Source organism: Equus quagga, chromosome 6, assembly GCF_021613505.1.
Source record: "Equus quagga isolate Etosha38 chromosome 6, UCLA_HA_Equagga_1.0, whole genome shotgun sequence".
NCBI lineage: Eukaryota > Metazoa > Chordata > Mammalia > Perissodactyla > Equidae > Equus > Equus quagga.
Window position 1 is genome coordinate 62,863,852 of NC_060272.1, and position 27,090 is coordinate 62,890,941.

General features: G+C 40.7%; 1 protein-coding gene across 2 annotated transcripts in view; it reads left to right on the plus strand.

Annotated features, from left to right (window-relative positions):
* WDFY2 (WD repeat and FYVE domain containing 2) overlaps positions 1–27,090 on the plus strand; it is a 211,019-nt gene that overhangs the window by 169,794 nt on the left and 14,135 nt on the right. For both annotated transcript variants that reach the window (XM_046664042.1, XM_046664041.1), the window contains exons 7-8: positions 15,491–15,617; positions 26,868–26,973. In XM_046664042.1, coding sequence (XP_046519998.1) covers positions 15,491–15,617; positions 26,868–26,973 — 233 coding nt within the window. The remainder of the gene's footprint in view (positions 1–15,490; positions 15,618–26,867; positions 26,974–27,090) is intronic.

A 27,090-nucleotide genomic window follows, 5' to 3' on the forward strand; every position in this document is an offset into this window, starting at 1 on the left:
CTACCCCCCTCCTTATTTCTTGCCCTCCTGCCTAGGTAGGAGTCTCCTGTCCTCTGGCCCCAGGCTAATTCTCCTCAAGGTCTCCACACCAAAAGTTATTCCCTTTTTCTCTCTTTTGACTAACTCACTCTTCTCAATTTTTTAACATGCCTGAGTTTCTTGCCTCTCTGTTAAAAAACAAACAGAAACTCTCTCAGTCCCGTGTCCTGTTGTAGCAATTTCCATCTTATTCTCTTTTTTTCCTTCAAGATTTTATTTTTCCTTTTTTACCCCCAAAGACCATATTTTAGTTGTGGGTCCTTCTAGTTGTGGCATGTGGGATGCTGCCTCAGAGTGGCCTGATGAGCGGTGCCATGTCCGCGCCCAGGATCCGAACTCGCAAAACCCTCGGCCACTGAGCGGAGCCTCTGAACTTAACCACTTGGCCACGGGGCTGGCCCCTCCATCTTATTTCCTTAACAACAATGTTTCTTTTTTCTTTTTTTTTTTAATTGTGGTAAAATGTACATAATCTAGAATTTACCATTTTAATCATTTTTAAGTGTGCAGTTCAGTGGCGTTAAATACATTCACATTGTTGTGCAACTGCCACCACCATCCATCTGCAGAACATTTTTCATCTTGCAAAACTGAAGCTCTATACCCATTTAACTCTAACACCCCACTCCTCCCTTCCCCAGCTCCTGGCAGCCAGCATTCTGCTTTTTGTCTCTATGAATTTGACTACTCTAGGGACTTCATATGAGTGGAATCAGATAGTATTTCTTGTCTTGTGATTGGCTTATTTCACTTAGCATAATCTTCATGTTGTAGCAAACAACAATATGATAAAGGAAATCTTAAAGGAATATCATTTCCCCAGCTGCTTCAAATTCTTTACCTCCCATTTGCTTTCCAGCCTCCTGCAATTTGGCTTGTCACTCCACTCCCCGGATGGCCAGTGGCCTGCTGGTTGCTAAATCCAGTGGACATGTTTTAAACCATGTCCTACTTAACCTTTCAGCAGCATTTTACATTGTGGTCATTCCTTCCTGCTTGTAACTGCCCTCCTTTAGCTTCTGTGACACATTCTCTCCCAGTTTTCTTCTGTGTCTCTGACTGCTCTTTCTCTTCTCCTTTGTGGCCTTTGTGGGTTCTGTCCTGGACCCTCTTCTCTTTACGCTCTTTTCTCAGTCTGCTTGATCTCAGCCACTACTCCCAGTCACAGAAATAAAAGGCACAGTCATTGTCCTCAAATTCCTCACAGCCCAGTGAGAGAAACAGAAGCTAAACGGTAATTATAGTGCATGGTGGCAAAGGCAGCGGGGGAAGCAGACACCAGGCACTTCCAAGAACACAGAATGGGCGCCTATCTTGAACAGGAGTGGGAGTTAGTAAGGGAAGGCTTCCTTGGGGAAGATGTGGCATGACCTAAGATCTTTGGGGATGAGTAAGTGTCGAGTTCATGAGAGCGAAGTGAAGAGAGCCATCCAGGCAGAGAAAACCAGCATAGTCCAAGGCATGGTGATTTGCAAGCACAGGGCTCTCTTGGGAACTCCTAGTAATTCTCTTTGACTGCAACACTGAGTATGAGGTGGGGGGCAGCCAGAAAGGAAGAAAGAGTTAGTTCAAATCCCTGAGAGCATTATCTTGATGTTAGTGAGAAATCATCAAAGAGTTTTTAAGCAAAGAAGTTAACCTGATTGGATTTGAAGATTGTTCTGGCAGTAGAGTAGAGAATGTAACTAGGAAACTGTCCCTCGAAATGCAGCAGTGGTAATGGGAAAGTGAGGAATGGATGGACCCAAGGTAAAATTTAGGCAGTGAGCTCACAGGCCTAGTGACGACCTGGATAGTTCCCAGATTCAGCGTAGGCAGAGGTGGCTTTCAGCCTGACGTTTTGGCTCTCCTGGTCAGGCTTGCACCATATGGTGGCTGATGGGAGTGCTCTGAGTTCTGTGTTGCTGCCTCCAGGTCAGAACAGGGGTAAATAGCTGCTTCTTACCACTGTGTGGTGAGCCAGATGTGGCCCAAGGGTTTCACATCTTCTGGGTTAGTTCTAACATAAAATGTCACCTTGGCATTGTGTCTTATCTTTCTCAGAGAAGTTAAAGCATTTTCGTATGATTTCATCATGAAATATCTTTGAGGAAGACAGGACGTGGCCCAGGAAGGTCGCTAACTAACGTGAAGGTAAATGTAGCAGATGAGATATTTAACTTGTTGTTCGTAGGCAGTAGTATCTACCCGTGGCCGCTGTGGCTACAGCACAGCTCAGTCACTTAAAGCCAGAGCAGGGATGTCTGAGAGATCCCACAGTGATTCGAACATACCGTTGAGCTCTTCCTATGCGGTAGGCCCATTCTGGACCCTGGAATGTCCCAAACTCAGCCGGACACAATTCTGGAGAAGGGGGTTTTTAATTTATTTATTTATTTATTTATTTATTTTTGTTCTTAGAGAAAGCCAAATTTCTTTACTAAGTAATGTTAAAAATCACGGGGTCAAAAACATACAGTGAAGAGGAGTAATTGCTATGATACAGGATAGCAGATGCTTCACTTAACAGTGGGACAAAATTACTCATTTAATTGGTTTATCAAACACCGAAATAGTGCTTCCTACTATGTGCCAAGTGCTGTTCTAAGTGCATTACATATTAACTCATTTAGTCCTCATATTTACAGATGAGGAAACTGAGGGACAGAGAGGTCAAGTGACATGCCCGAGATCATACAGTTTACTAGGTGGCACAGCTGGGGTCTGAACCTAAGCAGGCAAGTTTAGTCTGTACACTTAACCTGCGTGATTGTGTACTGATGTCTGTGGTGCCCATTACATATCAGCCTACGTACTCTGCACATATGGAGGAGATACGCTTGCTATCTTTGGAGCACAGAATCTGGACAAGAAGTTTGCTGGACTCAGTACTGACAGACGACTAGTTATGTGCAATAGGGAGAGTTATTGCTACCTGGATAAAGAGATAGCACTAATGAATTGGAACTCAATAATGAGCCTACTAATATTCTTAGTGTTGAAAGAAATAGTATGAATATGATCAAGTTGCAAGCGGTGAGTGCTGCGTGAGGAAAGGCATGGGGAGTGTAAGACTGCCTTTCCAACCAGAAGCATGCCATGTTTTTCTTTTGGGAAGGAACTTAATTTCTTTACTGGCATTATTTTTACTTTAAATAGTAGAAAATGTTCATTACTGGCTTTATCAGTATATGATACATTACACAGCACTTTTACTGATAATGCCAGTAAAGATTCTTTCTATTATTTTAAGCAACTTAGCAGTATAGTCATTATCTTGATTGAATAGGTTAAAAATATCAATTAAAATATCTCCAGTTCCAAACATCAACATCAAATTTGAGATACCAAAATAATTTTTTAGGATGACTGAATTGTGATGAAATGGATACATCACTGCAAGTTTGACTTTTTTTTTTTTTTTTTTTTTTTGAGGAAGATTAGCCCTGAGCTAACATCTGCCACCAATCCTCCTTTTTCCTGAGGGAGATTGGCCCTGAGCCAACATCCGTGCCCATCTTCCTCTATTTTATATGTGGGATGCCTGCCGCAGCCTGGCTTGATAAGCAGTGTGTAGGTCCATGCCCAGGATCCAAACCACCGGCCACGGGCTGCCAAAGTAGAGTGCATGAACTTAACCACTACACCACCGGGCCAGCCCCACTGCAAGTTTGAAATTCTTCCAAATCTTAATGTTTTTATTTTATTCATAGAGGAAAAAAATGACTGTAGTTAAAAACTACATCCACAAGTTACAACTGAATTTAGAGAAATACTTTTATGTGGCTGAATACAACCACAGAGTAGACTGGAAATCTTTTTGCCTATGTCTCACAAGTGGCAATATTCAATTTTCTCGCTTTTACATGGAATGGGCTGGTCAACTTAGTGTCTAATGAATTCCTGAAGCAGACTTTAATGAGAAGTCTTTCTGGTTCCACATATGATCTGAATATCCAAAACCATCTGCAAGAGCCTTCAAACTCTTGTAGCCATTCCTGCCAACTCATAGCAGTGAGTTAGCATTTTCCAATTTAGTAGCAATGAAGAGCAAGAAAAGAAGGTGATCAAGTGTAGAACTTGACCTATGTATGACTCAAGCATTCTGTTCTAGATGCCTTCTTTGTCCTTATTGTATATTGTGGCGTTGATCCAGGTACAGATGGATACACAAAGAATGCACAGATTCCTCCTCCGCCAAAGAAGGAAGTCTAGGGCAGTTCTGTCATCCATAACACACGCTGGCCAGTGAGTTGAGGCTGACTGGAGTATCTTCCAGGGTTAAAGTGGTGTCACTGATCACTTCTTTCTGGGAAGCTACACTGAATTAGCAAGGTAGATCCTTTTGTGGAGATCTCCACACATATCTGAGGGCTGCATGATCTACTGGTAGTGTTTTCTTAAATACTCAAAAGCCTCTTATGACCACTCCTGAGGTGCAAGTTATTGTGGTTTTGGGGAGGGAAGCAAGTTAATGCCTGGCCTTCGTACAAGAAGTATAATACCAAGGGTTCTCACGGTGCCCCTGGAAAGAAAATGTTTATAATTGTTGGGCCACTCAAGTGAGATGTTCACCAGTTGGGGGGCAACAAGTTGACAGTGCCTTCAGTGTGGCTTCCCAGATGGATGGTAAACCTTAGGAGTCCCAGTTCAGATCAAATAATTGAGTCTAGTCCTCGTTTTAGGAGGGACTGTCTTATTTGTGTGTGCCACCAGCTGGGTGACATTTGTCTGCCTCATGGAATGGCTGAGGGGAAATGTAAGGGGAAAACCACTGGATTTCTAAGTAGACCCTGATGCTGTATTTGTTCAGCTGGTTAGGTCCAGGACCTTGGGGGTCATGGATAAGGTCAGTACTGTAGGCCGGCTTAAACTCGTGCTTGGAGTCTTGTAGGTAGTAGCCTTAATTAAATGACATATGAGACAGATTGAATAGATTTGATCCCAGCCTGCGTCACCCAGGTGAATCAGAGTGACCAGTGGAGTGACGTATTCATAGGTAGACTTGCCAGAAGGCAAGTTAGTACAGAATTGAGGGGTTTCTGTGTGGGGAGACTTTTCTCTCACATTTCTGTACTTTTTTCATATTGAGGCACTGAATGCCCTTTTCAAAGGGATGTGTCTGCTTAGGAGCAAAGGGCAGGCATGCTTACTGCCTATTTTGAGAGATTCAAGTTCCCTAAGTTTAGGGTTCTTCTGCACACCATGCAGGGCTCCTTTTGGCTCTCTTCATGTTTTCCTGTGGAAATTGAGACTTGAGGAACCAGCATAAAATGCTAACATTCTTGCTGCTGTTACTCCTGTAAATGATAAACTATCATTCGTCTCTGACCAAGGTGTCTCATACCTTCTACCAGCATCCGTGGAACTATGGCAGGTTTGCTTGCTAACTTGTAAGTAAGATAAAAGCTAAGGACTATCTAACATTAATACTATTCAAAAAGAGAAGGGGGTTTTTTAAGGATTAGTTTAATCTCCTCACTCCGCTATGCCTCAAACAAAGAACTTAAGATGAACCCAGATCCATTACAGAGTGATCTTGGGGATCTCATCAGTCCAGATCTAAACTTGGAAGCTGACAAGTCTTCGGTGTGTGTGTGAAGTTGTAGCCGCTCACCCGTCACTCCCTGTTACGGTACAGAAGGTGTTAGGAGATGTGGGTTAGTTCTGGGATCGGCCTAATAGTCGTACCCAGAGGCCAAAAACCTAACATTTACTAATCCATGGGGACTTACGAAACTAGTTTTATGTTCTTCTGCTCCCTCTGCTGGTTTTATTTCTTGGTTATTTCTGCAGAAATTACAATGTATTTCTACCAAAAAGTAATACACTGACCTGAACAAAAGGAAAAAAATCAGATTTTGACCATTGGAAATTCATAGTGTCAATAAAATTGTTTTGTTTTTTTTTTTTTACTTGTAAGAATTTTTTGGTTAGTATAAACATCTTGGGAACAGGAGGGCTTGGATGTAAATCTGCCAAAGCATACTACTTAATGAAAAATTAAAAACAGATTTGTTCATTAACCGTTAGGAGAATTATTGAAAGTAACAATATAACGATAATAAAAATAACTAAAACAAGGACAGGCATAGTTCAGTGCAAATATGAAGGTTCAAATCATTAAATTGAAAACAATTTTTGTTTACAGTGGAGGCTTTCACATCCGGTAGATGCGGACTTTCGTTGAGTCGGTCAAGTCATTAGCTCTCCATATGATGAGTGCTGGGTTACATAGGTGAATAAAACAAGCATAATGCCTGACCTCTGCATCTTCCAGTCATGAAATATTAGCATTAAGCCAGGAATTTCAGATAATTAATCAAAATGTTATGAGTGTAGCGAGTGCTGTGAAGCCCCAGCACGCGTAGGCTGCATTGGGAGCCGGTACAAGTGGGCCTCTCCTTTTCCGGAGAGTTAAGGAGAGGCTTCCAAGGAAGTGGTGTGTAAATATACCCTAAGGAGAAAGGGGAGTTACCCAGGTGATGAGAACATTCCAGGCACTGCATGTATGAAGCAGGTATGAAGCCTGGAGCAGGAAAGTGTGAGTAACAGAATGAAGTCAAATGGCCCGTGTGGAGAGCCAGGGGTGAGGAATACAGGTTGACCTTCGAGGCAGTGTTAAGAACTTCGGATGTTGTTCTCAGGCACTGGGAAACCAGTGATGAAGTTTAAGCAGTGTACTAACGTGGTTTCCATTTTAACAAATCACTGTGGCAGCTGTGGGTGGTGGATTGAGTGGGAACAAGAATGGATGTGAGGAGACCATTTAGAAGGAAGACTACTGCTGGAGTCCCTAGAAAAGGTGATACTTGTTTGGACTGAGGAGATAGCAGTGGGCATGGAGAGAAGAAGAAAGATTCAGGATCTCTGTAGGAGATTAGGAGTCAGCAGCATTTGGCCATTGGGGTAAGAGTGGCTCCCAGGTTTCTGTCTGGAGCATTTGGGTGGATGATGATGCCGTTTACTGAAGCCAGGAACTTGGCTTGGAGGTGGAGCAGGTTTGGGAGAGAATATCATGGTGCTTTCAACTGAACGTGACCAAGAGACGTCCTTGGGGAGGTGGCAAGGAGACAGCTGGAGATCCGTTTGTGGATCTCAGGAGGAAGGTGTAGCCTAGAGATGGAGGACATTTAGCTTTACAGAAACACTCATCACTTTAACCTAGAGCAAAATGCAGTAACAAAAGGTCAAATATTTTATCCAAGAATCTTCGTGATCTGAGGATTTACTTTGGTGGCCCTCCTTTAGCCACATTTAGCCTATAAACCTTCACCTGGCAGGGTATAAGGGAACACTCGTACTGAGGTACCGAATCATACTGGTAAAGACACACCCAGCAGTTTCCAACCCTGACTTTGCAACAGTCCACAGTCTTTAGCTTTTGCAAGAAATGTTGTAAAGCTCTCCAGAAAATTATTTCACTAAGCCTTTTGTAATGTATGTTAAATTTCTAAAAATGTTTATACTGTTTGATCTGGTTCCACGTTTGGGAATCCCTTCTAACTAAATATTCAGAAATGTGAACAAAGTTTTATATATAAAAATGTTCATCTTAGCAAAATTTATAATAGTTAAAGTTGAGAAAAATCTAATAATAAGTGAAATAAGTTAAGGTACCTCCATGTGTTGAGACATTATACAGCCATTAAAAATTACATCTATGAGAGTATATAATAGTATAGTTAAATTCTATAATGATAAAAACCTTTATTTTTAAGAATGAATTCATTTGTTAAAAATTATTCTGTCGGTCATATTGTCGAGGTCAAAAACAGGAAGAAGCATATAATGAAACATTGTGGGGAGCAGAAAGATGCAGTAAGCTGAAGTGAAGTCAAAAAAATAGAAGAAATGATTTTTGTCATTTAAGATATCATAAACCCTGGAAACCCACAATCATAGACCCTGGCTCTCATTGTCCCACCTAGTTAGGAGGGCAAGGAGGATGGTATGCATGTGGACTGAGTGTGAGGTGTGTGTCACACTGCTGTGGAAGGCAGGCTCACTGATGGTAGCTGCCTTCTCCTGCTGCCAAAAGCCTCTAGTAGAAAGGACTGTTCATCAGGAGGCTGTCTGCTGAGAGATTCAGGAACAGTCGCATCGGAAGGAAGAGGCTGTTCAGTCAGCGGCTCTTCTCTCCACCTCCACCTCTTCTCCCCACCTCTCTGCTCCTCCATGTCTCTCAGCGCGCTGCCTTCCTGCCGGCCCCACCCTCGAGGCTCACCCAGTGCCTCTGTAGTGATGGTTTATTGCTCTTGTTTGTTGTCTGCCCATTCTTCTCTGCCTTCAAATTCAACAGGCCAGTTGAGTAAATATTTATTGAGTGCCTCCTGTGTATCAAGCACTGTGCACTGTGCTTGAATACAGAGATACTGAACCCAAAGCCTACTGTGGAGATGGATTTATAATCCAACAAAGTTTGACAAAATGGTGAGTGTGACAACAGAGATGTACACAGAGGTGGGAACCTCACCTGAATTGGGGGTGTTGGGAGAAGGCTTCTTGCAGGAGACACCTGAGCTGCACCTTGAAGAGGGAGAAAAGTTACTTGGGTGATAAAAGGTAGAATGGGCACTCTAGGCAGAGAGAGTAACCACAGGTCCCATGAGAGAATGACTCCACCAAATACAATGTGCATGCCCTTCTTGTTCTCAAAACTAAGCCCATTGTCTTACCATTGTACATTTGTGTTGGCATAGCGTCTAATTTCATTTGATTGTATCCACAGAGCCTAATACGTGCTTGTTGAACTGACTTGAAATGAATTCTTTAGTTTACAATTTATAAGCCAACCTCCAATAGGACCCATTGTTAGGATATTTACATAGAGCTAGGATGAGACCCCAAAGTTATTTGTTTCCTTCCCCAGTCCATCTTATTTCCTGTCTTGCTGCTTTTCCTTCCATCTTTTCCACTGTTAATAGAACATGTTAACACTCTGAGCCTTGGGAGGGTCTGATGAGTATACCTTGACTTGCATTAACCTGGTTCTCTCTTCCTAACTCTATATTACCAAGAACTTTCCTTCCCAGTTCTGGCCCCTTATAGCCTGATGTGATGTGGAAAAACTAGAGATGGGTCTTGTTTCTAAAACTTTAATTGACCTCATGATTGTGGGATAACATGGGAACAAGCTGATCACTGCCTTAAAGCTAACTCAACAATAAGCGCTGTCTTGGAGATGGTATAGATGAGGTCTCCTGCAGTGTAATCATAGCTCACATTTATTGAGAGCTTCCCAGGTGCTAGGCACCATTTTATGTGCTCACATATATTAACTCATTTAATAACAAAACTATTATCATCCCTATTTTACAGATGAGACTTCTGAAGCACAAAGACATTAAATAACTTACCCAAGGCCACATACCTAATAAGGATAGAGCTGGAATTTAAGCCTAGAATCTGGTTCCAGAGCCAGTGCACTTATAATACCATATCTAAACCTCCAGTTTCTTTACCATAAACTATCCTTATCCCTTAGTCACCAACAAAGAAGGCAAAGGGCCTCCTTCTCATGGTGCAGTGTTTATAGATGTGGGTGTGTATTGAGGGAAATTGAAAGGTATTTATCACTTGGCATGTAATAAGCTCTATTTAAGTATTTCCATGTTTGTTCTGACAGGATGAACAGCTCTTGCAATTAAGTCTTTAATTAAGTTAAATAAGCCTTTCTAGCCATTTTTTTTTTTACCATTGCCCACCATAATTTAAATCTGACAAGATGCTTTAAAGAACCTGAGCTACCGGCTGGCTCTGTGGCCGAGTGGTTAAAGAACCTGAGCTACCCATTTTATATGTTGTCATAGTCTGTTTGGGCTGCCATTACAGAATATCATAGATTGGGTGGCTTATAAGTGACACATATTTATTTATTATGGTTCTGGAGGCTGGGAAGTCCAAGATCAAGGTGCTGGCAGACTCAGTGTCTGGTGAGGGCCACTTCCTCGTTTCTAGATGGTTACCTTCTCATTATAACATCACACAGCAGAAGGGGGTGAGGGAGCTCTCTGGGGTCTCTTTCGTAAGGGCAATCCCATTCCTGAAGGCTCTGCCCTTGTGACCTCGTCACCTCCAGATATCGGGGATTAGGTTTCAACATAGGAGTTTTAGGGGGACGCAAACAGATGTTAAATAGGGGAAATCCCATTTGTCATCTTTCTCTTTTCTATCCCTCTAATCCTAGTGGCTTAACCAGTCAAACAAGACCATCTCCAGAGCTTCTCCTTGAGATGAGCATTCTCTAACCTAAAAGGTGTGAGTAGCAAAATAGATGAAGGCTGTTCACACGGGTCAGCCAGGAAAAGAGACGTCACATGCCTGTTCTGCGTGCTAAGAACAAGGCACAGGACATTGATTTGTGTGCTTACTCCTTGCAGTCATTTGCTCATTTGTCTGTGCTTAGAGTTCCTACTGTAAGCCAGGCAGAATTCTAGGTCCTGCGGAGACTATGGTGAACAAGCCAAAACCCTGGCCCTGCCACAGCTTGTATTCTGTTGGGGCAGCAGACAGTAAATAAATAGATTGTTATGCTCTGAAGAAAAATAAAACAAAATAAGGACTAGAGTGATAAGAGCAGACAAGGAAGGTCTCTGTAAGGATGTTGCATTTGAGCAGGGACCTGTGTGAAATGAGGGAATGAGGGGAGCAAGTAAGGTAGAGAAGGGGAGGAAGGGAAGCCCCACGATAGGGGCAGGAGTGAGATCAGGAAGGGCCTTGAAAGGCCATAGAGTGGACTTCGGGTTTTCCTCTGAATGGGATGGCAAACCATAGGAGTGATTTGAGCAAAGGGTGTCATAATCTGCTTTGGGTTTTTCGATGATTGCTTTGGTTGCTAGCCGGAGAACAGCTAACAGAACAGGAGTGGAGCCCAGGAAACCTTGTAGAAGGCTCTTATAATAGTCTTAGGCTTTCTTTTTTTTTTACTTTCACGTTGAAATAATTTCAGACATTAAAGAAGTTATAAAATATTGCAGAGTCCTATACATCCTTCATCCATATTCCCCAAATGTTAACGTCTTTGAAAACTACAGTACAAATGTCAAAATCAGGAAATTAACATTGATACAATACTATTCTACAGACCTTACTCACATTTTTCCAGTTATCCTGCTAATAACCTTTTTCTGATTCAGAATTCAACCCAGGACCACACATTCATTTGGTTATAATATCTCCTTAGTTTCCTTTAACCTAGAATAGTTCCTCAGTCTTTTTTTGTCATTCATGACCTTGGCATTTTTGAGTACTAGCCGGAATGTCCCTCCTTTGTAGAATGTCCTTCCATTTGAGTTTGTCTGATGTTTCCTCATGGTTAAATTCAAGTTATGCATTTTTGATAAGAATACCACAAAAATGACGTTGTGTCCTTGTCAGTGCATCATATCAGAGGCATGATGTTGATTTGTTCTGCCCTGGAGATGTTAACTTTAATCATTTGGTTAGGGTACTGTCTGCCAGGTTTCTCCACTTAATCACCCTTTGTAATTCATAAGTATTTTATGAGGAAATACTTTGAAACTGTGTAAATATTCTGTTTTTCATCATATTTCTGCCCAGTAATTTTATTCATGATTCTTACCAGAAACAGTTATGATTATAGTGTTTGCCAAATTTGTGGGTTTTTTATTATCGTTATCTCTTCCACACTGTTTGGTTGGAATTGTACCATAACTTTCACTTCTCCCCCATTTATTTATTTATTCAGTTGATTGTATTGATTTGTATCCAAAAATTTTTATTTATTTCTGTGTGAGAATTTGTTACTACCATTTATTTATCTTGTTGCTCAAATTGTCCCCAGTTTGGCTGTTGGGAACCCCTTCACATTGCTTCCTGTCTCCTCTTCACATGTCCCCATCATCTTTTGAGCAAGTCGTACTTTATGGTACCATATGACGTTCCTGGCTTATTTTGTATACTCCTTGCCTCAGCCCAGATTCAGCTATCCAAATAACCCTTATTCCTTTTATTACAGAATAGTAATTAGAAGGCAAAATCTGGGTGCTATGTGTGCTTATTATTAATGGGGTGTCATTGCTTCTTGGCCCTCTCAGTAGACAGAGCTAGAAAAAATATATATGTGTATTCACACATCTATAACTATTTCTATATCTTGGATGTGTGTGCTTGTACACACACCTGATTCCGTACTGATATTTCAAATTCGAATCTAACCCCGGAGAGTTTATTCTAAACTTCCCTCCTTATTTGTAACTCCTATTATAATAGTGAGAATCTCAGCCTTTATTATCCTCAGTACATTTCTTAGTTGCTCAATCCTAAATACACATTAGAATAGTGTCAGACTTGCTAACCTGTATAACCTGTATCCCTGTGAAGTACAAACCTACTGACTAGAGTACCATATTTGTGTACAAGTCTTTTTATATTTAGCCTTAAACTATACAATTGAACTACCATTTTCCAAAGCTACTTTTGTCAGTTCTCCTCCTGCTCCCCTTCAGTGTGGTTGTATCATTCATTTATAATACAGCTAGGTTCACTTGTTTCTGTTTATATTCCATGTGGGGTCCATCACTACCCCACACTCCTGGTTGATTTTAATTATTCACTTGTTTTTGAGTATGTGAAACATTAACATGGTTCCCAAACTCAGAATCAAACAAAAAAATGTACTCAGAAAAGTGTTAATCTCTTTCATCCCTCTCTATTTCCATTTCCCAGCTGCTCCCACACACCTGCTTTTAGTTAACAAATCTCATTCGTTTCTCATCGACCCTTTTTCCTTAGCTGAGAGGTAACATAATGTAGATATTCTTTTGCATTTTGCCTTTTTCACTTTACAGTATATCCTGTAAATCACTTCATATCTATCCAAGAGTTCTTGTTCATTCTTCATAACAGCGTAGTACTCAGTGAATGTACCATAGTTTATTCACCTACTCTCTCATACAAGCTTTTAGGTTGTTCCCAATATTTTGCGATTTCAGACAATGCTGGAATGAACAGCCTTGTGCATGTGTATTTTTGTGGGTGTGGAGACAGTATCTTTGAGACAAATTCCCAGAAGTGAGATTGCTGGATTAAAAGCTAAGCGCATATGTAGTTTTGTTGGATATGGCTTTCCACGTTTTACTAGTTTGCATTCTCATCAGCAATGTATGAGAATGCCTTCTTCCCCCATAGCCTTTATAACAAAACATGTGTCAGACTTTTTAATTTTCCAGGCAAGAATTTTGACAGTGGCTCATACAAGGGTGGTAGCAGTAGAGGTGGTGGAAAGTGCTTAGATTCTAGATATATTTTGGAGAAAAAATCAATTCAGAGTTTATAATGGATTGCTTTGGAGGCTAATGCAACAATTTTCTGACCAGGGTTCTCTCCAATTCTGTTTAAATATTAGGCATCAATATTTACAGTCTAAACCAGTAACTTCTTTTCATTTCTCTGACATTTATGAAGCTTTTGCCGATTCTCATCTTTCTCTTGGGCCAGGCTTATTATAATATTCCAGTAAACATATGGCATTGTAATAGGTAATGCTAACTACTCTTAACAAATAATTTTCAATATTTCAGTGGCTTAATGCTGCTGAAGTTTATTTCTCACTCATGTAACAATCCAATGCCAGTGTTCCTGATTTACAGGTCTTTTCTGGTGATTCAGGGACCCAGGCTCCTTCTAGAATTTCTCGTGCCATGGGGTCTCGGAGTCCTCTAGGAGGAAGTGTAAAGAGACAGTGGAAAAGGGATATCTTAACTGCCTGGCCTACAAGCGATGCATGGTACTTCCTCATACTTTCTGGCTTCCATGGCTGAGGACTGGTCCCATGCCCCCTAGATTCGGGAGGGCCCAGTAAATGTGGTCCCTGCAGGACAGCAGCTTTCCAGGGAGCACTGTATATATGGAAGGGGGCATATGAATTTAGGTGAACAATTAGCTAACTCTGCCACAGATATTTAACAAAGTCAGCCATTTGGGTACTGTGTGGAAATAAACATTTTGCAGGATGGAATGTATATCCTGAAGTATTACATTCTAAAATTCTGAAAGAAGCTTTAAAAAAAAAAAGGTATATGGAGTTTAATAGCAGAAAAAGAAAATGAGTTATACAGAAGGAGAAAATATTCAGCTTTGAAAAGCTAAGTAAGCATAGCAGAACAGTTCCGAATAACAAGATTTGTGGATGAAAACAAAGACTTTTGTATTTTCATTCATCTGCTCCTTCATTCATTCAACAGACAGCACTAGACCCTGTTTGCTGCTGGCTCTGTGCTTGAAGCTGTTATGGATGGGGTTGAGGGGCGGCAAGTGGTGAGGAAAGAGGAGATGGGAGCTGCACGGGGTGGTTACTGCATGTGCCCTGGGGGAGGTGATGTGTATTCTTACATGGACAGGAATATATTCAAGCAGAATGTTGTGCAGGTATGAGAAGAAGCCATTAAGCATAATTCAGAATAGTGAGGGTTTTTTTCCCTTTTGGTCTTCTGAGACAATTATATGAGAGAAACTTTCCTAAAAGCTTTTAAAGTGCAGTACTTCATTAGAACAAACTGATAATCTGAATAGGAAAAATGTCAGATTCCAAGAAATAAGCTATTTTATGTTCTTTTCAGAATAGAATGTTTTTTAATAAGGTAAAAAGTTAGTCTTTCTCACATTCTTAAGTATTTGTAAGCTTTGCATTCAATTTATATGGAAAAAGTTGCTATTTTTCTCAATGCACAAGGAGTTTGATTTATAAGAGGACTGCCAGAGAAGAAAATCTGTCATCATATTTTATAGCCACACCGCTAGAGTAATGCTAATAACCAGCATCTGTACTGCACACCACAGTCTACAGAGGGTCCTACATAATTGATCCGATCTAATTCTCACCGTAATCCTGTGAAGTAGGTAATGGCTGGGTTGATGTTATCACTGTAGTAGTCACAGTTGTATTACCATCCTCCCCATTTTATAGTTGAGGAAACTGACACTCAAGGATGTAGGTAATTTGCCCAGAATCTGTAAACTTATACTCCCAAAGAGAGAAAATAAATTTTAAGTTCTGAATTATAGTCTATTTATATCTGTGTTCAAGAATAAAAAAGCTAATTGAGATTTTTAAACCCCATTTACTTCTTATCTATTATTGTTGGGGTGGGAAGTAGACAGCAGTTAAGAAAATATGGTTAATATTTCCAAACAGTGCAATATTTTCCATTCTTCTTAGAATTATGCCCGTTGTTTGAAGGTCAATTAATTGCCATCTTCATTTCCCTTTGGTCTTTACAGTAATTCATTGTATAGTACATTAAATTTGGGAGAAAATAATGCTTAAAGGGTGGGACTTCATTCTTGGAGCCAATTTTTTTCTCTTTTGAGACTTAGTTGTTTGTTCTTTCAACAAAAATGTATTGTATGCCAGGAACTGCACTAGATCCTAACTCCTTTGCTTTCACATTTTATTGGTGAATAATACTATTACTTTGTGACTAATGTCCAGCTGGCTCTGTTCTCTCAGGTGGGGTGACTGCTCTCTGTTGGGACCCCGTCCAGCGAGTGTTGTTCTCGGGCAGCTCAGATCACTCTGTAATCATGTGGGACATCGGTGGGAGAAAAGGAACAGCCATCGAGCTCCAAGGACACAAGTAAGACTGCTGGTGCTTTTATAAAGAACACTGAGAAAAGATTCCCAGCCGAAAGCTAGAACAAAGGAGTGCGGGCCAGTCTCCATGGCAGGATCTCAGCGTGGGAAGGAACATGGCAGGAACGCAAATAATAGCCACTTTGATTTACATCTGTACATCTGTTTATTTATTTATACTCCATCTTATTCCACAGAGGATCTGAGAGTGCTTACAGAAAACCGTAAAATAAAATAATGGCAGCAAATAAAGAAAAGGTAAAAATTAGAACCAGAAAGAATATAAGAGTCAAAATTTGAGAATGAGGGAAAAATGAGCTTAAAAATAGGAAGGCCCACAGAATTTCTTAATTGAGTTCCAATGTGGCTGTAAGATTCCTGGCAGCTAGAGGAAAGAGAGAAATCATATCCTTCCTTACACAGTACATTTTGTACTTCACCAAATATTTATTGAGTTCTCGCCTGGATTCATATCAGGCTCTTCTTCCTTCAGGGACGGTTTCAGGGGCCTGGGAGGAAGAGCAGAGAGAGCTTTGTGTTTCCTTGGAGCTGTTCTCAAACTTTGCAGTACACAAAGAATCACCAAGGAGTTTGTTAAAAAGTAGCTTTCTGGGCCCTCTCTTCTGAGATCTGGTCGCTGTCTGGAGCTTCGGGCGTCTGTGTCGTAACCAGCCTCCCAGGCAGCTCTCTGCTGGTGACCCTCAGACCACACTCCGACTTGTTCCACATGTGCTGCCCACAGTCCCTGGGGGCAAAGCCTAATCATGTTGTAGGAAGGAATTTTAGATCTCTTTAGAACACTCAAGCAGTTCTGAATTGTTTAAACTTGTAAAGTTTTCAAAATGCTCTTAAGAATGACTCTAGACAGCCATGAACAAATGTCAGTCCTGCTCCCATGAACTGACTGGTTTTAAGCAACATTAGCTCTGCCTGTAAATCTGCGTGGAAACACTAGTTTTAAAATAGCCTTCCCAGTTAAATCTACAGTTTGGGATTATTGGATATCAGTGAATTCAATTTTAGACAGCCCATGCAAAAATAATTATTTTAATGTTAGAGTTTAGTTTTAGAGAAGTAGCTGGTCAGCCCTTCTTTCCCACGTTAGAGAACAGATCAGTTGTCTGGGGCTACACCTGGCTTGTGGGTCACTTGGACCTTGTCATCAGCACGTTAGAGGGGTCGTTCTCTTATATTTATCTCCATGACATGGACACACATCAAGATCTTGTAGAAGGAGTTGACATCATCTATGTAAGTGAAGAGAAAGAGAAGCCAAAAACAGTCTTCTTTAATAACACTCAATTATCTAATCTGCCAGGTAATTCCTGCTGCTTTGGACTCTCAGAGAAATAAAACGCAGGTTTTGAATGAAGATCAGTAATATTTATTGGACTCATTCAGATTAGCTCATAATTAGCTTTATTCTTACACAGTGGTTAATAAAGGCTGCAAGCAGCCTTGCATGGCCCGTCCACAGGGTGGTGAAGTGTAACAGTGCTTAACACCAGCATCACTGTGTGCTAAGTGCCCTCATGCAGAATGTTCTAGGGAACTTGCACCTATAGTTTGGTAAGAAAGGAAAAGCTACAAAGTTGAGATACAGTCTCTCAGTCCCAGAAAAATGAAAGGTCTTCCAGTTTCTAAGAAATACAGACTTGACCTTTTAGAAAATGGAACAGACCAGACTTGGAGTCCATCCCGAAGGGATCACACCCTTAGAACTTAGGACAGGCAGGCGGTGAGATCAGGAGCCCCCAGTCAGAACTGGCTGTGAACAGGAATAATGGCAGAAGGTACTTTATTTAATTCAAGCTTAGTAATAAAATGAACTCTCTGAGAAGCTCCTTGTCCCTAGGTCTTAGCGTGAGAGGGGTTGCCCCGGGTGTCACAGAGCTAGGAGAAATAAACTTCCTCAGCATCAGTTGCTGTCAGTCTGTTAGAGCGGGTTTGAATGCCTAAGTTGAGGACAGGAAAGCCACTGGAGCTGCTGAAAGTAGGAGAAGGGATTCACAAAGAAGGTGTGGGAAGGAAAGGGCAAGGGCACCTGGCCAGAGAGGAGAAGTCATCAGCCCATTGTCAAAGCAGCCATTCCTTTGCCCTGAAGATTGACCCTGGATTGGTGTTCAGTGATCCCTGTATTTGAATAGCACCTAATACTTTTTCAAAGAGCTTTCAAAACACGCAGACACCTCAGTTTAGTCTTATGATAACCCTGTTAAAGAGAGAAGCCAGATATCATTTCTTAGATGAGCGTACTAGGCTACCATCCTCAAAGACCCCAGCTGGGAGCTTAGGTCTCCCAAACCTTAGGTCCGTTTGAACTAGGAAAGCTATTCAGAACCTTCCTCGTGTCCAGAGCTGTGCCAGGCAGGCACTGGGGATACGAAAATGAACATTGAGTAACATATGGTATCCCCCTTCCCCCAGGTGCCCCATGGTGTTTTCTGTCTCTTTTCATCTTTAGAGGCCAAGGAGTTTCTACTTGGGGTCCAAGGCTGCCCCTTGCGCTGAACAATTCCCCGTTTTCCCACCTTCCCCCAGGGTGACTGATGGTATCAGAGTTCCAAATCAAGGACCGAATTGGTGAGCTTGGGAACTGGAGAGAGCAGACTGGACCAGAGATCCCCACCCCTCAGGATGGGGAGACTGCCTTCCCCTCTTGTGGAAATGTCCAACCATAGTGTAGAGGGACAACTCCACGTGTCTTCTGTCCCAGGTTCTGCCGCTTCATACCATCCTTCAGCAGCAGTAATACGACATTGTTGCAACTAGTTTGATTTGGTGTATAAAACTCCCATCAAAACAGAGAGAGCTTTAGCACTACAGTAAGTGATGGATGACAGCAAAATGTTTCTAAGTCCAAGGGAAAAAAGCTAAGAAAGTATACTTCTATACAATATTATCTGCGTTGGAAGCATTTTGGTGTTTTTATTCCCTGCAGCAAGTGGAACCATGATTATATGTTAGCTCTGTGGAAGGAAAGGCAAAGAAAAGATTCCAGTTTCAGGGCCAGTTATGTTTTTTCAAGTATTAGTTACCAGTTGGATGGATATTACAGAAGCGTAGACCTGGATATTTATTGTCCCATACCCACCTTGGCAAATCTAATAATGGTACTTGGGCTTTTTTAGGTCCTTTTTTATTCTCAGATAATATCTATCATTCCACGACCAACTTTTTGACCGTAATTTTTCTTTCTAGCAGTGTTTTCTTAGGCTTCTAAGACTTTTTAGCAACTTAATTTAATAGTAACATAATTTAAAGCACAGGTAAAGGGCTGTGTGGTCCCTTGTGATGGGACACTCCACCAAGACTGGGATCCGCATGTTGCATGAAGCTGTGTCACAGCCAGGCCCTGGGCACATGTGGCCTGTGTATTTGCTTCTTCTTTCCACAGTCCCAGGTCTTGGTTTCTCTCTCCCTACTCTTCCATGTGTAAGATTTTTGTTATAAGCATCCTCAAAGCCTTTTGGTAAAAAAATAGGCTATTCATAAATAAATATACACTGGAAGAATTTGTGCTCTTCCCTCTTATATCAAGTAAATTGCATGTAAAGTTATGAAAGAAGTAGAATTCTTGCATTCAGCTTCTTCTGGGTTTTGAAGAGGGAGGGCAAAGATCAATATGTATGAAAGCTTTCTCTCCTTCCGAATCTGAGATTTAGGAGCATTTCTCACTGTAGCACTGGAGAATTATCAGAATAGAGAAGAGATGTCTTTTCTATTTTTAATTTAGCTAAACACATAATAGAACACAGTATAAGAAATTAGAGTTCTCATCTTGTTAAAGAGAGAGGGCCTGTGTAGTGTGTCATTAAGTGCTGGTCTCTGAGTCAGGCCAAGCTGTGTTTGAGCCAGCCCTTCTGCTAATGGCTACATAGGCTTAGGCTAGGTACTTCATCTCTCTGATCTCAGTTTCCTTATCTCTAAAATAAGGGTAATGTTGGAAAGAAAAACCCTCAAAGGTTATCAAAAAACAAATGATATAATGCATGTAAAATAATCAACACAAGAGTAAGGGCCAGTAAGTGGCAGTTGTTAAAATTATTCCTGTTAATGAAAATTATAATAATTCGAAAATCAAGCTCTTGGATATGATTACTGTTTCTCCTTGATTGTAGCATTTACTATGGAAATATTGCCACATACACACACCTCCTCCTTTTATTCATAATACATCCAACAAATGTTTGGTGAGCCCCAGCTCCGTACCAGACTTTGTGTTGGGCGCTCAGGACACGCAGGGGGCCAGGGGGCCAGTTCTACTGGGAAGTGAGAGGCTCAGGGGGGGAGTGACTCTCGATTTGGATCTTAGGAGATGAAGAGATTCTCATGGTTGTCAGGATCAGAATGTTACTCAAAACAGAACACATGAAAACACTAAATATAGTGTTTTCAGGAAATTGCAAGTGGGAGCTGGTGGCTAATCTGAACTTCCACCCTAGTCTCTGAACAGCAAAATGTTGCTGATCTCACACTACTGCTCCCGGACAGAGGTCCCTGAGTTTGGGTTCAGGCTGGCTGCGGTCCACAGATCCCTGGGGAAGCAGATCCCTCTCAGGTCCCTTTGGTGTGTGGTGACCCTGGGTATCAGTTATCCAAGAGACCTCACACGTGTGGATTGCTTATGAACCTTCTCTGGTCCTTGGAGGTTTGGAAAACTTATGAATATGGGAGTTGTGAATATAAGAGAGCGAGATATCTGGTAGCAGATGCATAACTAATCAGATTTATACCAGGTAACCCAGGACTTTTCATCAAAGAAATGAAAGATACTGTACATTTAAGTCCATCCTACTCTTAGGAGATGGAAGAGGGCCTACATTGACATCTGGGAAGATGTTAGCCTATATCTGAAAATCTGTTTCTATGAAGAGGATAAAGGCTTCTCTACCCTTTCTCCTTAAGAAGCCTCAGGCCCAGGACCAGCTTCCTGGGCATGTTTCCTGTGCAGTTGCTCAAGGCCCTATGCTTAGGAGGGCCTCATGCTTGGTTTAATTCTCTGCTGTCACCATCTTGTAATTCCTAATAAATTTTCAACAAGGGGGCTTGTATTTTCGTTTTGCGTTGAGCCTCCCAAATTATGTAGCTGGGCCTGATTAGACATGTTGCCCCTAGGGCTGGTGAGAGAGGAAATAAGGCCGTCCCACTAAGTGTAGTCTCTGTGGATGGCAGATCCTTGTGGCTGTAAAAAGGGAGGTTTTTGTGCACTCGTAAGAGCGTTTGCAGTGCAGTGCACGGAGCACTCATCCATGAAATAATAACCAGTTTTGAAACGCTTTCTAGTATAAATGCTACAGTGATGTCAGATGAAACATGAATGTAAGGAGAAGGTATCTTTTATTCTTTATAACCCTTAGTCTCTGAACCTGGGGATGTTCCCTCACTCAGCTTTTAACTGCAAGGTGGTCATTTTTTTTTTTTTTTTTTTAAAGATTTTATTTTTTCCTTTTTCTCCCCAAAGCCCCCCGGTACGTAGTTGTGTATTCTTTGTTGTGGGTTCTTCTAGTTGTGGCATGTGGGACGCTGCCTCAGCGTGGTCTGATGAGCAGTGCCATGTCCGCGCCCAGGATTCGAACTAACGAAACACTGGGCCGCCTGCAGCGGAGCGCGCGAACTTAACCACTCGGCCACGGGGCCAGCCCCCAAGGTGGTCATATTTTGAACCTTTAAATCAGGAAGTCCCTGAGCAGCTTTATTACAAAGCTTGGAATCCAGCATTCGTCACTGTGTCCCACTCTTCTGTGTTGGAATGTGAACAGTACTGGAATCCCATAAATTACGTATTTGTTGCTGAATGTTGCTGCCAGCTATGAGTGGCAAAGCAGTTCCTTCTCTAGCTTATTTTGGTTTTACAAGATCACTGATATGTATCAAGATGCCTTAACAAATGAAATGTAGATCAAATCACAGGGTCTGTTCAACTAAATGATTTTCCTTCTTGCTTTTCAATATCAGAATGGTGGCACGCCATACTTTAAAATGTATGAAATAACAACCAGGAGAGATAGCAAACAATTGACTCTTTTTATAAATGGATACATGCCAAAGATTTTATATTAGTCATTAATCAATACTAGTTAATGATTAATTAATACTAGAAACTAGTAAGATGTTATAACCAGTTCAAAGGAAAATTCAAAGAGGAGACATGCATAGACAATGGAGAATGCTGAGCAGATTCACAACTGGCTTCTTCCATGGGAGGGGCGTGGATGGGGGTTAGTTGCATCTTCACTGGACAAAATTCATTTGCAATAATATCAGTTTATAATTTACATAGTTATAAACTAGCTCAGTTAAAGATACCAAAAACGCAGACTGCTATAGAATCAGATAACTCAGAAGGGTATGCTAAATAACACCTGATATTCCGTTGAAAAGACACCCAGTAATTTCTTTTTGTCCATTTCACAGTCTTTCACACTCTGCCTGACAGTTCTTTCCCCCTCCTCTCCTGTAATTATAATAATCTCAAAGATTATTCTTCATCACAAAAAAGGGCTGGTCTCATAAGATTTGGCCTAATTATTTACATTGGTGTGGTAAGAGTGTTGATTAACCATATAGACTTTCTTGGTTTGCTTTGCAAATAGAGAGCCATACAGTATAAACAACTATTAAGCCCACAAAATTAACTTCTGCCTGCAGGTTTTTGTAAGGAATCTTGGATTGGACTTTTCAAAGCCTCTATTATTTGCTATCCCAAGGCTAGGAAACCAAGCCTAAGAAACTCTGCTCCTTAGTTCACCTATAGTGTTTATAACCTTTTTGAATTCCTCAAGGTTTCCAACATTTGTTAGGTTACTGGTCTAGTAGCTTCCTTACCACCTGTAAGGCCAGGACCCTGTAAACCAGGTACCAGGTCAGTTTTCCTGGGAGGGCTTTGTAGGCATTGGCTCCGTAAGTTCTTAAAGTCGCTAGTCATATCTGTTTCAGTGAGCATCATTCTCTGATACGACACTCCAGGTAAGGGCTTGCTTGCCTAATTATATCCCGTGGATAGATTCCAACTGAACCTGTGAAATAACTATATTGCCCTGAAAATTAAGGGGATTCAGTAATAGTTTGTGAATTCTGGGGCATCAGTGAGAATAGTATATAATTTTTAAATGTTTCAATTTAGCCTATGAAAGCAGAGTTTACTAAACTGTAGGTTAGAGATAGGTTAAAAAGTCAGAGAGGGCCAGCCCTGGTGGCCTAGTGGTTAAGTTCAGTGTACTCTGCTTCAGCAGTCCAGGTTTGATTCCCTGGCTTGGACCTACATCACCATTAGAGGCCATGCTGTGCTGGCAGCCCACATACTAAAAAATAGAGGAAGATTGGCATGGATGTGAGCTCAGGGTGAATCTTCCTCAGCAAAAAAAAAAAAAAAAAAAAGTAAAGAGACAAGGCATCCTCATCTATCCAGAAAGTAGAACATTAGAGCAACATCAGCCAAGCAAATAGCCACAATAAAACTTTCCTCTTCAGTTCATTCAGTTCTATGTAATTAATTCTTGTTCTGCTGGTTCTTGGTTTAGCAGTCTGCATTCATGAAGCCGTCTACATCCAGACCAAAAAAAGAAATCCCAGGAAATTCTGACTCCATCCACTAACAGCTTAACAATTATCTAAGCACTGTCAACTCGGTAGCCTTTGCCTAAGAGTCTATTCTTTGAAATATCAATATTTTAAAATACCTGGTACAACAGTCCTTTTCCACAAAACTCTGAGAGCGTCCTTTCTGGCCTGTAGCTTTTATAGCAGAGCCTTCAGGCAAACATCAGAATAATACAAAAGTTGTGTGTAGATTATAGAGACTTAGTGGTTAATTTTTTATTCTGACAATATCAGAATGGAAGACAATACAGTTCTCTATTGGGCTACCCTACATAACTATTTCCTAAGAGTTTTGATCAGTATTTCCCCTGAATGGAAAAACGTATTATAGGCAATGAGAGCATTGGTAAATCTCCATGGTCTTCCCATGAAATAGACAATTTCAGAATACTTAGATTAGTCACATTTTACTGAGCATCTCTTCTGATCTGACAACTCTTCACATGCAACTCAACATAGTAACACATCAAACAAATGCATTTATTTCTAGCATCTCTCTTTTTGTAAGGCAAAGAAACAAATCTTTATGATTTTCCAGGACCCCTCTAGGAAATCTCAATGATAGTTTTAGGTGTAAAAAGTACCCTAACATTTTTATTTCTTCAAAATACTGGGTATAGTTTGGGAAGGCAAAACCAAAGAGTTGTTAGAGGAGTTTTAGGTACTTGATTAAGGTAAGAGCACAGGTGGTCCAAAAATAATACTTGCTTATCTATATAATCAAAGTAAGAATAACACACATTTGAAAATAAATAAAGCAAGTAACACAATTTTCAGGAATTTAGCTCTTTTCACATGTGAGGGCCCTGGTCCTTTTATTTTTTTCCTTAAATAATCAAGTCAACATAAAGCTCTGAAAATTCTGGTGAGATACAGAATCTCTGCTAGTTAGGCAGATTCCATAGAAGGTAAAGAATATCCTTTGCATTGTAGTCAAAGGCATTAATCAGTAAACCAAGGAAACAAACCATCAAAATTGAGGGAACTATGCCAGAATTTTAATGCATTTTTTTTCCAGATTTGAATATTATAAACCAAAGCAAATAAAATTCACTTCCCAAGTTTTGGCCTTCATTTTTCTCTCTCATATTTTGGAACAAATTTGTACTTTACTGGAGAATTGCCTTTTCTCTCAAAAGTCTACAATGGAGTTTTCCAGAGGCTGCATGATGAGTGATAACATAACAAATGCGGAGAGAGATGAGTATCTGGCTCTCTGCTGTTAAGCCAGACATTAGAAAGACTTGCAAAAATGTTAAACAATGCTATTTTTGTCATCAAGATTTTTCATTTTGGGAAAGAGTTATTTTTCACAAAATATGTTATTTATGTTAAAATGGAATGGATCCATCATTGCTATTTTCAAATGAATCAGTACTTTTAAAATTTCTCAGTTTTGATTTCAAATATGACAAATATTGATGATTATCACTCATTTAAACCAAAGCTCTTTGGTGTCCTCCAATAAGTTTTAAGAGTGTAAAGTGGTCCTGAGACCGTAAAGTTTGAGAACCACTGCTTTATTTCTTGTTGTATTTCTTTTTCATTATTGCACCTGGCATAGTCTCAACCACTCATTTTAATTATAATAGTTAACCAAAGTAACTAGCTTATATTTCATAGAGAAAATTGGGAGGGAGGATGTGGATAATTCAGAATTGTCACATACAAACATTTGAGCAGACTGCAAAGCTCGTGAACACATATAACACAAATTTGTACTGCAACATACATCACTTCTGTATCTCCTTGAAGTGGCAAAAATGAACCCGTTCATTGACAAGACACTAAGGTATAGCCTCTCTGTAGCATATAAAAATAGGAAGCAAACATATATACACTTAATGCTATTCTTTGTAATCAAAGTTTCAGTATTTTAACTTAGGAATTATCTAGATATCCAATGATTATCTGTCGATTAGCACAACTTAATATTAGTCTGTTTTAAGTTACCTAAAGATCTTAGGAATAATCTTTAAGTTTATTTGCTACAAAACATAATTGCTGTTTATATAAAGTTTATCAGAACAATTATTCAATTTATTGGAACATAAATTTATATTTTTCATAATATTAAACATTATATAGGCATAATATTAGCTTATTGGGGCTGGCCCGGTGGCGCAGCAGTTAAGTGCGCATGTTCTGCTTCAGCGGCCCGGGGTTCGCTGGTTCGAATCCGGGTGTGGACATGGCACTGCATGGCACGCCATGCTGTGGTAGGCATCCCGCATATAGAGTAGAGGAAGATGGGCATGGGTGTTGGCTTAGGGCCAGTCTTCCTCAGGAAAAAAAAATATATATATATTAGCTTATTGACCAGTAATCCTATATAAATTTAGGAGAAATCGACCCACATAAAATAAAACATACGCTTGCATTACACTTAACACTGACAAATCAGAAAGACAGCTGTGTTTTAAAACATATCATACTAGTCTCATTTGCCAAAGAGTTACCTTAATTTTGTGAACTTGGATTCTTAAGATGTTACTGAGTTAGATAGCATTTTGTGTAAAATAATTTTTATTTTTAAGTTTAGTAAGTTTAAAGTTTTAGAGGTTCAATTTCCTTAGTTTCTGTGAATTTTAGGAATATTTAATTTATATAAGCACTTTATCTTTACAAGTCAAACAGAACCAGTTCTTTTTATTGATACTTCTGGAAATAGGAAAGCATTCCATATCTAAGAGGTAAAGGCCTCTCTGAATTGTAGACACAGGCACATGGAGCTTCATAGCTTCACTTTTACAACTTCAGCCACAGGTCAAAAGTAAACACAAAAACCACCAGTCCAGATTTCAAAGAGCTATTCTCCTTCCCATTGGGCACAGAATGCTTAATTGATTTGAGCTCAAATTAGAAAAATATTCAAACACAAACGACCAAGAAACCAGATTCCCTGTTCTCTCTTACTTAGTGGAGAGTAGATCTCACTAATCTTGTAAGTGATCACCAAATTGTCAGGCTGTAAACCTGAATCCTCCATCATGGCTGCCACCAAGAGGGACTAACTTAGCAGCCACACATGAACTGGAAAGACAAGTAAAACACAATCAGTAGAGAAAGATTATTAAAACTAGAGAAATGGAGAGTCAGTAAAACTCAAGTCTGTTGTTGCTTTGGATTCACCCTGGGAAGCCAAGAAATGGCATGCCTGTGCCTAAGCCGCCATGATATGGTTCACACCTCAGGCAGCACAGTTTACCTGGCTCTGTCAGGTAAATCCATTGGGCATCTCGATGGATGACCTCCAAAACTCCTAAAGGATACTTTTTTTAAAAGGTAGAATCATGACCCTTGAACAAATACAACATGAAGATGTGGCACAGACTTCATTTAATTAATCAGTTAAGGAAGGAACCAGTAAGATATTACAACCAGTTCAACACTCAGCTTTTTTCCTTAAGTGTTGGTAATGAACAAACACTGCCTCTCCCTGTGGCCTCAGCATCTTCGATGAGCATTTTGGCTTATTTTAAATCTTGAGTCCTCTCCCAAGGGTTAGCATGTTGACAGTTCCATCCGTTTTCTGAGATCTGCACTTGGAGCGCAAGGGTGAGTGTGTGTGTTGACTGACTGCTGGGCTTCCTGCCCTCAGGGCTTTCGCTTGCTCTCCTGAACTGTCACTAACTCTTGCTTCCTTTTGCAGTGACAAAGTCCAGGCCCTCTCCTATGCACAGCACACACGGCAGCTCATCTCCTGTGGTGGTGATGGTGGGATTGTCGTCTGGAACATGGACGTGGAGAGGCAGGAGGTAGGGGTCACAGCAGGCTGGTGCCTCGCCCTCCACGGCCACTGGGCTGGGCTCTGCAGCTCTGGCTATGCTGAAAAATGGCTCAGCCATCCCTTCTGCTCATTTCTCATTTCTTTT